This window comes from Protomyctophum parallelum (assembly GCF_964188405.1).
Source record: "Protomyctophum parallelum genome assembly, chromosome: 17".
Classification (NCBI taxonomy): Eukaryota; Metazoa; Chordata; class Actinopteri; order Myctophiformes; family Myctophidae; genus Protomyctophum; species Protomyctophum parallelum.
Window position 1 is genome coordinate 18,187,516 of NC_139719.1, and position 12,362 is coordinate 18,199,877.

Sequence of the window (12,362 nt, forward strand, 5' to 3'; positions counted from 1 at the left end):
GTTGCTGGAACAGGAGACGGTGGGCGAGCCCTGCGTGGTGACGCTGAGCTGTGAGGCCCAGACCGTCATCAGCAGCCTGCTGATCACCAGCCAGGCCAGAACCACTGAGCTCTACTCCCCCACCGGAGACTACTGGGGCACCTGCCGCGGTGTCCAGACAGACAGGTAGGCTGTTTAAGAGCCATAAACGACAAGACGTCGAATTGCCAATTATGGACCGGATGCCACGGACGACAAGACGTGCTCCCTTGGGGAAAAAAATAATATTCTCATTGTTTTAGTCCATATTTTGAAAATTCCTCTAATCTGGTGTACAGGTGATGACATGCACATTACATGCAGAATATAATTACAATGTCTTTCTTTTTTTATAATAGGAGAATTGGCACTCAAAGCCTAAACTGGTGACCACCAGGTGGCGCTGAAATTAATGCCCATTAAAACCAGGAAAGCGTGTGTCATTTCGGATTTTTAGCTATATATGTACAGTATATAGCAACATAATTAAACATATAAATAAATAAATAAAATCTTAGCATTTAGAACGGTAGTTCTCAAAATTCTTGAAAGTGTTTTCAGCTGGGGGGTGTCCACGACCAAATCCATTTCACGTGTATTAACATTTCATTTTGTGGGAGAACTACTAATTTAAGGCATTTGTAGAATCGGTATTAATAGTTTAAGCCCAATTTTATACTTGGTCATATGATGGTGTCAAACAGTGAAAACGACAGATCAAGATGGGCAGTAGAGGAGGAGCTGCTGTAGCGTTCTTAAAAGTCTGTAAAAAAATAAATGCAATGTATGATGCTGCTTTTTGGTTATAGAAAAGGGGGGGGGGGAGCCTTCAGAGTCAAATAACTTGGAAAAAAAACATGGCACAGCTTCCAAAACAAGGCTTTAGTATAGCGGCTAGTTAATCTTTGAACACTTATAAAACAAGCCAACATTAGGCTGAAACATATCGTCTTGTTTTTAATAATTGTTCAAAGATGAACTAGCCTTTATATTACACTTTAATTTTTTTTTAGAAAATGTGCATTGTTTTTTCTACTAAGATTTCTGCTTTAAAAGCTACGTGAAGAGACAATGATCTCACGTCACGACCCATCTTGGGTTCCTTTACAACCACCCTTTGACATGTCACCTCCTTATGTTTTCTGCTTAGCGTTGCAGACACAGAACCCTTCTACGCAGCACAACTAAACCTGGACAATCCATCCACGACGTGTCAAGTTAAGGTATGGTGTCCCTCACGTTCCCTCGGTCGCTCTCTTCTCTCTGTCAGTTGTTCTGTTCTGTGGTCCGTTCCGTCAGTTGGTTGGTTGATCAGCGGTGTTGATTTCGTCGACTAATACTACAACAAAAAACTGTTCGGCGACTACCCTTTTTCACTGACGAAAACTAAATGGAAAATAAAAAAGACTAAGCTATGATGACTAAATATATTGACAATTTCGTCAACAAATTAAAAGTAGACTAAATGTAAACTAAATGTAAACTATTCCAGAGACTATGACTAAAACTAAAATACCCGGTAAGATGGGGCCTCGAGTGGCTTATTGCTTTTCTAAAACGGTTACAAACATATAGCAATATTAACCTAATAAAACTATTGAATTCACAAAAGTAGCTACGCTTTGCGCCACCAGTGCGAGCCACATAACTTCCTTGTTGTGCTCGGCAAGTAGGCTATGTGACGGGAGAATAGCGCTTGATGTCTTTACGGGGCTGCCTGGAGCCACACATTCACAGTCATATGAGCCGGGCGGTGCTTACACGCACGCACGGCATGTGTTTGTAAAGCAATCAAGCGCTCCCCTTCCCCAGTACAGCTGGAATCAGCTGCGAATGATATAAAGTGATTGAAGGAGTGGGTTATCGGTGGAATTTACACCGGTCACGTGACGGTAACCAGCCAATCAGAATCAAGTATTGGGACTACCCGTTTTAGAATCTAAAATCAACACTGGTCTCTTTCGTCCTCCCTGTCCCCCCCACACACACACACACCAGCTCCTCTCACTGGGCGGTCGCAGCAGTGTGGCTGTGGGTGGGATCGTGGTGGGCTTGCGTCCCGTGGCCCGCCGCCCCACCGCCGCCGCTGCCCCGACCCCCGGCCTGCCGTGTCCCAGCTTCGACATGCAGCATGTCCAGAGTCTGGTGGAGGAGATGGGGGCCAGCCTGTCCCCGGGAGCACAGAGCCTCATGGAGATGGTCAACTTCCAGCAGAGGGTAAGGAGTTCTACCGTGGTTTTTATCCCCTTAGATAGAAGTTTATGTAGACTTAGATAGCATTTTATACAGACTTATAGCATGTTACGTAGACAGCACTAGAATTGCATTTTTATGTAGTCATAGCACTTTATAGTATATATGTATAGTATAGTATAGTATGTACTATGTATAGTTTATATGTATAGTTTTCATTATATAGATATTCCACTGTTACGTTCTTAGCTTACGCATGTTTCATGATAACTACTTTTTATGTATGTGATGTATTGCCATGCTTTTTTTGTTCTTGCTTATTGTAAATCACTCTGGATTAATAGTGTCTGCTAAATGCCTAAATTGTAAATTATTTTTGTTTTATTTTGTTGAATTTATTTGCACAATAAAAAAACGGAGCAAAGGTAACATTAAAAGATGAAGATGGTAGTGCACGCAGATCCGTGGCCCAGGTGCAAGACAAACATTAAATATCTAAAAGAAGTATTTAGTCGGCTCACTGGTGATGCTGCAAAAAGCTCCTCTGAAGTGTTCTTGCTCGTCAACGTTTCAATCTTATTTGATCTTCGTATATATGTCCTGATGAAGATTGAATAAGATCGAAATGTTGACGTGCTATAAAAGTTCAGAGGAGCTTTTTCAGCATCACCAGTGTGCACTCTATTCTTCTTTTTAACATTATTAAAAGACACATACCGTTAACCGTTTCAGTTCATACGACGCCTGAGGCCGTCATAAGGATTCCGAAAATGTTGTGCCTACGACGTCTGTGGACGTCCTAGCGACGTCCTAGTGACACGGGGCGAGATAAGAATATTCAGAACTTTTTTTCTTTTTTGGCATTTCGCTTTTCGCTTTCCGTACGCTAACGCTCTGTGTAACTATTAGCTTGTCATTGACTCCCATGTTAGCGCGGCGGAAAGAATGACTCGTATCTCCTAATCCAGGGCGCTCTCCGTGGTGATGAATGGATCGATATGCTGGCGCTTCATTTCTACTCCACATCCGTCTCTCCCGCAAAATATGAACGCTTTTTGGAGCGTAAAAAAATTAATTAAGATGATCGGGGATGTGAGGTCACTTTGTAAAGTCAACTTTTTTAGGAAAGTGTTTCCGGTTCATGGCTTTCAGAGTAAAAGCGATCAGACAACTCTGGCACCCCGGAGCTTCTATTTTGATGCACTTCCGGCACTAAATGTGTTTTAAGTGAAAACCTATGTAGAGCTTATTATACAAGGTTCTCACCTAACATAATATACAAGTAGTAAGTTAAACATGGTAATCAAACATACAGTACATACGGTACAGACAAGTACCTTGTGCAGTTGAATGTGTTGGTGCGTGCGTGCGTGAACATGTGTGCAGAAGTAGGGCTACATTATATGGTAGAAGCAGGGGGAGAGGCTTGATTCATCAGGCTGGCCCACAATTGATGTTCACAGTTACTGTGTGAAGCTGAGCAGTTTGCAATTAGTACGTGTGTATTCCAGAGTGAAGAACCTCTGTCTATTACCAAACCTTTTGTTTCTCATGCTCTGTCAAAGAAAAAGTATTTGGCTCGATTGGCGCACGGGTATCAAATGATTCAAAGCATATAAACATATAGCTTGCTGCATAGGAAATAAATTGGAAATTCAACGAAATGACAAACGGATGACCGCTTCCGTTTGCGCAGAGTTACAGACTTTATGGAGGATTCATTCAGTTGTCTGGCTTCAGAGACTGTTTGGTTCCTAACTATCAATGCATTTAGCTGAGGACCCCCTGGAACCCCCCCTCAAGGACCCCCTGTGAGTTCCCAGACCCCACTTTGAGAACCACTGCTCTAGACACAGTATGGACTAGTATGCATCTGAAATTGTACCTTAATATGTTAATAATAATAATAATAATATCTCAAACGTTTCTGAGTACCCAAAGACGCTTTACATGTGGTAACAACAAAATAAAAACAACTTTATTTGAAAAAAGAAATAAACATTAAAAACGTAAAAAAAAACAGTGAAAAGGGTTAGCTAGGGAAGGCAATGTTGAAGAGGTGGGTCTTGAGGGCGCTTTTGAAGGAGACCACTCTACCTTTTAGTAATTCTCCTGACATACATTTGTGTGCGTGCGTGCGCATGTGTGTAACTGGCCATGTCTTGCGTTTTCCTGCAGAACCAGACAGCCAGTGGTCTGGGGAGCCTGCTGCCGCTCCTGATGGGAGGTGGGCCCCTTTCTGCCCTGGCAGGAGGAGCCGCCGCCCACCACCACGGACCCCCTTCTACAGTAAGGAATCCTCCAGACTGTGTGGACTCCGCTTCAGCAGTGCAGAACGGAGACCTGCGCTCAGACGAGTCACCACCCCCGCCGCTGAACAGTGGTGGAAGAAGTAATATATATTTGATTTTGTTTTTACTTGAGCGTGTAGATTTGCCATTTTTTTAGGTGCTAGCCCCTCCTGTGCCCAGCTTTCCGTGTTTGTGTAAATGCATTGAAGATAACACTGAGGACGCAAATTGTGATTGACATTTTGAGGGGCAGGTGCTCAAGTTTAAAAAAAGAAAGGGGGCAACTTGTGCGACACGTGGAACCGCCGGCTGCCTTAATAATAGTGTGTGAGCTTTATAGATTTGGTGGCATAAATAATATATTGGACGCTTTTAATCCAGAATTGGACGAATTGGGCCACATACTGTACACTGTACAAAATGTCACCATGGGCCACATACTGTACACTGTACAAAACGAACAAACTGTACAAAAAAAACTAACTTTCAAAAAGGCACATTGCTGTCCAGAAGGCAAAAGGGCAGGTGCTCTAGCACTAGTTAGTTTCTGCGAGAGTGAGGTCTAGCCAACACCAACTCGGGATTCCTGGATCGCTGCCCTCCACAATTTCCTATCCAACATCAGGTTCTTGAGCTGTGCAGTGTTGTCAGCCAAGCTGTCGCGCCGCAGCACGTCTACATAGGTGGTACGCTTCTTTCCCCTCCTGGCTTTGCCCTGGGTTGGCTCCCATAGGGTCAATTTACTTGCTTAACTTAAACTTAAAGTTCTCGGTGCCTGACGCAGTGCCCTGCCAGCCTCATCCTTCTCTCTCTGACTTTGTCCATGACCCGTGGTAGGTCCCCATAGAGGTCCACATTTCTGATGCCATCTACTGCCATTTGTGTAGACTCCATCCAGTGCACGCCCCCTGGCCGAAATGACATTTATGATGTCAGCACGGAATTTCATGTACGATGATAAGAGCGCCCCTCACTTTATTTTATTTTATTACAAATATATAATATAGTGCTTAAGTGGTTAATTTATGTTTCGTAATAATAACCCATATTTTCTACAAATTGGCTATTAAAAATTAAGTTTTAAGCACCACCACTTTTCTAAATAACTTAAGTGGAGAAAATATTTTTCTATTGAATCCCCCACTTTGAATACATCTTTGATGTAGGAGTGTGTCTTACAGAACGTTTTAACAGCGGGCGACAGCCAGGCGAATTCTCCGGAAGTGCATTATTTGTCTATATGGGACCCGGCGACTACCGGCGATAGCAGGCGAACAGGCGATGGTCGAAAAGTGGGCCCGGAGCAACGTCGCCCGAAAAGATAATAATAATTAATCTTTTCGGGCGATTGGGCGATGTGTCGGCCGATGCTCGCCCACTGTTAACGTACTGTTGGTTGAGCGTTGTACTGAGCCCTCCTCCGTTCTACCGTGAACCGAGTGTAAAACCTAGTCTCGAAGGGGCGTGTTCTAAAGCAAACCCATTTCCCTTCCAGCACCCAGGAGAACCTCGGCCCAAATGGCAGAGATGATGTCCCAATTCCTCAACGCGCAGGCGTCGGGCCAGGGGTGTGGCCAGGTTTTAAGCTCCACCCCTGACCTTCTGCCCATGCTCCAGGACGTGTGCGGTCAGGTGACCCAGTGCAGGCTCGACGCAAACGCTGCAGCAAGGGCTAGGTGAGTACAACCACAGCAGTACAGTATAGTCTACTGTTGGGGGCAGTAGAGAGGCCAAAGGTCCCATGTCTGATTCCAGGTGAGGGCAAGGTGGTCGAAGTGCTGCTGAGCGCTACAACCAGGGGGGCAGTCAGACAGATATTTTGTGAAGCCATAAGGAAATCGGTATTTCCTGAAAGTTCATATAATGGCCTGTTGTGGCGCTGTCATTGGGCCCAAAAAAACCCATAGCCCCATAGAAGTCCATGTATTTGGGCCCAACTTCACCTAGACTGTATTACCTTAATAAACATGGTCATGAATACTTCCAGTCACTAGTTTAAAGTCTCATTTCTAATGTCATAATATTCTTTTTGGAAAATTATGGTCCCATTTATGAAAAAAATTACCATAAAGTCGCGCATGTTCTGAGGGGCGTGGCTACCGTTACCGTCTATGATCGGGATTCCCCACCCACTCGAGTCAAAATAAAAACCAACTAAGAAGAAGGGGGGAAGTCCCGCCTCGTTGTCTGGGCCAGCCAATGGGCCAGCTGGGCCCAAACGGATCTAGAAAGATGGCGATTCACAATTCAAGGACTGACAGGCTTCATTTTACATTCATGTTAGACCCGGGGAACGCTTTGTCCATTTTTTTTACAGTCTATGGCTACAACCAACCATTGCTGCTCACTGCTCCTAGGAAGGGTAATATGCAGAGGATACCTTTCGCGTATGTGCAAAAATGTACAGTGACTAAAAACACCTCAAGGAGTGAGCACCAAAATTATTATTATTATTAAATGATAATAAACGCTCGAGCCCTGGTGACAAACTGACCACTGGGAGTTATCCAGTTCAACCAGGCTGTATAAGTTTGCACTTAACCTATTTCAACCTGAGGACGATTCTACAAATGTCTTCTAAATCCTGACCTATTTCTGAAAAACCCATGTTTCTATGTCAGTTTTCAAACATTTTCATGTCAAGGACCCACAGAAATATATGTAATTGGCCTCCGACCCATCTGAAAATATATTGTTCCAGCTTGGGACCCCCCCCTCCCCCTGAAGCAAATATTTGAGTTAAAAATGTTCGCTCTGAAGAAAGAATATATTCAAACATTTGGGCCACATTTTCACGATTTCTCTAAAATAGCAGACCTACAAGCTTGTAGCGCGGCACTCGGTGCTGCGCTATGAGCTTGTAGATCTGCTATTTTTCAATAGATAAAGTGTAACATAATGCTTAACACAAAGGGGTTAAGCCCAGTATGTACTTTCTATGTTAATGTGTTGCAACTTGCAACCATTGATTACTTTATTAAGTAAAGCAAAGACAAGGACAAGCAAAGACAAGCTCAAAAGTTCAAACTATACAAGGTCTGCTACAGTAATGAGATTAAACACCTAAGAAAGCACTCTGGCTTGTTAACATTGGGGTCCAAGTTTGTACTGAGATCGTTCACTCGCATGCGTGTAAATAGTGCATTTATATACAGTAGCGCCTTTATCCAAGGCGCTTTACGTAGATTGTGCATTACATTCACCCATATACACACACATTCATACACCGATGCCGGAGGAGGAAACCAGGCAAGGCACCAACCTGCACATCGGGAGCAATTAGGGGTTCAGAGTATTGCTCAAGGACATTTCAACACTAACTCTGGGTTGAGCCCACAGGGTTCGAACTGCATCCGGTCACTCTACCCCTGAGCCACTGCCGCCCATGTGTCATGGAAGACGGTAAAGACGCTATCAACACACACATCGCGTAAAGTCGTAAACCCATCCAGTAACTTGAACACGGCGTCCGGAATTATTTTGAAGCCTTGATGATGCCTGTCCTGTGTGTGTGTGTGTGTGTGTGTGGCGATTGTTACAACTGAGATATTCTACCCACGTGGATGGAAGGATTGTGCATGATGCACTGCTGTGTTGGTGTAGCAGCGTTGGGTTTCAATGAGGCCTATTGTCAGAAGCTGACGGTCACATGTAGGCGCAGAGTAGACGGTATACAGTCGTGTCTCTGTTCGCATCCAGAGAGACAGAGAGAGAGACGGGACGTTTAAGACGGCAACAAACCGGTAGGTCTCTCGTCACCGAGAGAAAGCTGTTAAAGTTATCGCATGCTTTTTAATAACTAGGCCTGAGGACGCATCTGTGTCACCTCATAGCTTTTAACCACTTTAACTATTATTTTAAACTTTAGCTGTTGAAATATAGCAGATCTACAAGATCTTGTAGATCTACAAGAGCTTGTAGATCTGCTATTTTTTGAAGAATCCTGAAAATGTGGTGCAAATCTTTGAATACATATTCTATACATATTCTTTCATATCAAACGTTTTTATTAACTCAAATATTTGCTTTGTACCTGGGACAACATATTTTCAGATGGGGGTCTGCGGCCAATTACATACATTTCTAGGTTTTTCAGATAACTGTCAGACATTTTGTAGAATCTAGTGTTGGGTCTAAATCGGTTAAAATAATTCGATCTGGGTTAATATGTGAGGGATATGAGAAATTAATTGGCGCTACAAAATTGAGTGGTGCTATTCTTGTCACAATTATTGCATAATCAACTGAAGCCAATTATTTCAGATTTCTTGCATAATATTTCCATTAATCTGTACAAACGGTGTTGTGAGTTTGTACACCTGCCGTTTCCATTATTTCTAAAACATTTTGAAGGTATAAAAAAAAATATATATATCTATCCTGTGTGTCTGTTTACAAAGCGTAAAAGCCAAATGGACTTTTAAACGTCAAGAACACAATTTAATCATTAAAAACGCAATTTGTATGACAATCGTCAACAAGTATACTGACCTGATGAATATCCTATGATGATTAAAACTTCTCAATAAAGTGATCCTTTACCTGGGAGAGGGTGTGCATGGCTTTACAAAGACATTAGTAGACACAATTTAAGCTGATAAATGGGTACTCTTCCTGATTGGCTGAAATTGGCAACCAACAAGTGAAAATGTATTTTCTGTTTGTATTAGACTCTAATACAAACAGAAGAGACCCCTGGCACTGAACAAAACACTATATAGCAATGATTGCTATCAGAATATAGAGCTTTTCCACACAGAAACTTACCCTACCCCTTTTGGTGTTTCAAGCAGTCTGTTATACTTTAGCTATTGAAAAATAGCAGATCTACAAGCTCATAGCGTGCCACTCTGTGGAGCGCTATGAGCTTTGAACTTGTAGGTCTGCTATTTTTGAAGAATCGTAAAAATGCGGCACACATCTTTGAATAGGTATATATTCTTTCAGAGCGAACCTAAATGGGTTAAGGGATATTTCACTCATTTTATCGTCTACTCAGGCTTATGTGAACACCCCAGACAGTTTTTAAGTTGCTTGATTCAGTATTTAGATATTTGATATTCATTTTAGCTGCCCCGCCCCCTTCCTATACTAACCCATTGTACTGCAACTTCAACCTCCATTTTAACCATGATAGAGTCATCAAAAACCACCCGTCTTCTTTTTTTCTTCTGTTGACTGATATTGTCCTAATATGGAAGGGGGCTGTTGTTTTGTCATTTTTCTGTTTTCATTTATTTTTAATAATTATTTTGGAAAATAATGAGGACCCCCTGGAAGATGGAGGAGACTAAAGAATTAAAAAAAAAAATCACTTAATTTCAGTGTAATTTAAAACACAAATTGGAACCTACTGCAATATCGGCACAACCCACAGGTTGAGAATCACTGCTCTAGCCCATTTTGGACTGAGGTCGATTAAATTAAAGGCTTCAAAATCCACTGCAAAACCCATGTTTCTATGTCAGTGGTGCTCAACCTTTTTCATGTCTAAAAATATGTAGTTCCAGGGACCCCCCAGAAGCCAATATTGTAAATATCCAAAGATCTGCGCCTCATTTTCACGACTTTTCAAAAAATAGCAGACCTACAAGCTCGTAGCGCGGCACTCGGTGCCGTGCTATGAGCTTGTAGATCTGCTATTTTTCAATAGCTCAAGTATAACATAATGCTTTAAAACACCAAAAGCGGTTCCCGCCCCCAAAATGGGCTGGATTAGAATAATGAATTCTGTTTGATTCCATCTCTCCCTCTTTGTTTTCTCCCTGTCTCTTCTCTCCTCCTCTCCCTCCCCTCCCTCCTCTCCCCTCCCCTCCCTCCCTCCCTCCCTCCCTGCAGGGACCTGGGCGACATAATGGAGCGTCGTTTGGAGGAGATGGAGCAGAGGCTGAAGGAGCACATGGACCGACGCCTGGACGCCCTGGAGGAGAAACTGGACAGGGCCCTGCAGGCAGCCCTGCCAGCGCTGTCCCTCAACCCCCCAGCAGGGGGGGGCGTCAAGACCAGCAGCCCGCAGAAGAACAACCCCACCTCCCACGCTTAAAGAAAAAAAAAAGCCACGGGCTACACCATAGAGTATTAAAAGGATAGAGACTGATCTGGCGCGAAGCTCCGCCCCCTCCGCTATTCATGTCAGTGGAAGTTGCTCAGTGGCGTTTTGAAGCACCCGGAGGGACCGTCTATTTCCGCCTTATTTTGGGCGCATTTCCGCATTTGACCTCCAAAATTTGGAGGTCCAATGCGGAAGTGCAACCGAGCGCTCAATGTTAAAGCCCAGCTGCACGGGGTTTCCTCGTCATGAATCCACAGGTCCGCCTGCAGTCCTTCCTCTTACCACTAGGGCCCAGCGCTTCAACATTGGAGTGCCTAGCTGGCCCCTTGGGCTACACCATAGATATATAAAAAATAATAATAATAGATGCCTCATTGGCCGCTGCAGTTCATTGGACCGACCGCGTGTCTCCATTGAAGGCAGGAAGTCAAGCGGAAGTGCTGAAGGCATTTTGCTGAAGGCGTCACTCACGCGACTCCTCCATGTCTCTCGCTGCCACTTCAAAGTGACTATACTGGCCAATCACAGCGCGACTTTTCCCGGGACTTCTGTGACTCACAACGGAAGCTTTACTTGTCAAGCTTCCACTCAAGCTTCGCAAAGGAACCTCGGGGAAAATTGTGCCTTCAATTTTGACACGCGCCCCCCAGAGCCAGAAGAGGCAGCTTTTTATGTCTATGAGCTATACACCCTGTGTCGCGGGCAGGTGTCACTCAACCAAGCAATGGCTGCAACCTACCTACCTAGAAGCGCTGTGACGGGCGACGAGCTTGTACATCGACTGTTTTTTTGTTGCGCGACAACGCTGGCAACCAAGTACAAATCACGCCTTAACATCTCTCTGATGACTGACCACAGGCACCTTAACCCATTTAGACCGATGCTCGATTCTACAAAATGTCTTCTAAATCCTGACAGTTTTCTGAACACCTATGTTTCTATGTCAGTGGTTCAAGGAGCCCCAGAGCTATATGTAATTGGTCCTGGACCCCCATCTGAAAATATGTAGTTCCAGACAGTCAGAGAGATTTGAGTTTAAGAAAGAAAGAAAGAATATATTATATTCAAAGATTTGCGCCACATTTTCACGATTTTTTCGAAAATAGCAGACCTACAAGCTCGTAGCGCGGCACTCTGTGCAGCGCTATGAGCTTGTAGATCTGCTATTTTGCAATAGCTAAAGTAGAACATAATCCTTTAAAACACCAAAAGGGGTTCCTTTCCTGCCCAGAATGGGTTTTAAGCTAACCCTAGAAAGTTTACAAGTGAGGAGAGTAGGTGACCACGGGACAAGCAGCTTCATACCCAGAACCTCCCATAACGTGGAACTTTCTTTTGTTTACGTTTCCATAGTAACCACAGCCACCCCTGATTGGGCGCGGTACTGTATGCCATTTGGTTCTCTAACCTTTTCATGTTATGGGCCCCAATAGCAGGGATTCTCAACCATTGTAATTTCAAGGACCTCCAGTTTCATATGCGTTACAGTTCTAGACCACAGACGCCCTTTTTTTTTTTTTTTTAAGATATTTTTTTTGCGGCTTACGCCTTTTTTATTGATTTTTGAAGGGACAGACAGTAGGCTGACAGGAAACGGGAGAGAGATGGGGGGATGACATGCAGTAAAGGCCGTGTCGGGTCCGGGAGTCGAACCCGCGGCACACTGCGACTGGATTACCAGTCCGGTGCCCAGACCGTTACGCTACGGCCTGGGCCCACAGACGCCCTTTTGATACAATTAATTTTTTGTAATCTGCACTGTAGTATATATCATCCGTGTTAATTCATAACTCTGAGAGCGTACAGTA

The 12,362-nt window shown here is 43.8% G+C and overlaps 1 protein-coding gene across 3 annotated transcripts in view; it reads left to right on the forward strand.

The window, feature by feature from the left end:
* cUnh10orf88 (chromosome Un C10orf88 homolog) overlaps nucleotides 1–11,625 on the forward strand; it is a 13,802-nt gene extending 2,177 nt beyond the window's left edge. For all 3 annotated transcript variants that reach the window (XM_083788311.1, XM_083788313.1, XM_083788312.1), the window contains exons 3-9: nucleotides 1–165; nucleotides 1,169–1,241; nucleotides 2,017–2,235; nucleotides 4,390–4,603; nucleotides 5,998–6,178; nucleotides 10,341–10,577; nucleotides 10,897–11,625. The exon at nucleotides 1–165 is cut by the window's left edge and continues 12 nt beyond it. In XM_083788311.1, the coding sequence (XP_083644437.1) occupies nucleotides 1–165; nucleotides 1,169–1,241; nucleotides 2,017–2,235; nucleotides 4,390–4,603; nucleotides 5,998–6,178; nucleotides 10,341–10,545 (1,057 nt within the window). In that variant the 3' untranslated portion in view covers nucleotides 10,546–10,577; nucleotides 10,897–11,625. The remainder of the gene's footprint in view (nucleotides 166–1,168; nucleotides 1,242–2,016; nucleotides 2,236–4,389; nucleotides 4,604–5,997; nucleotides 6,179–10,340; nucleotides 10,578–10,896) is intronic.
* Nucleotides 11,626–12,362: the final 737 nt, after the last annotated feature.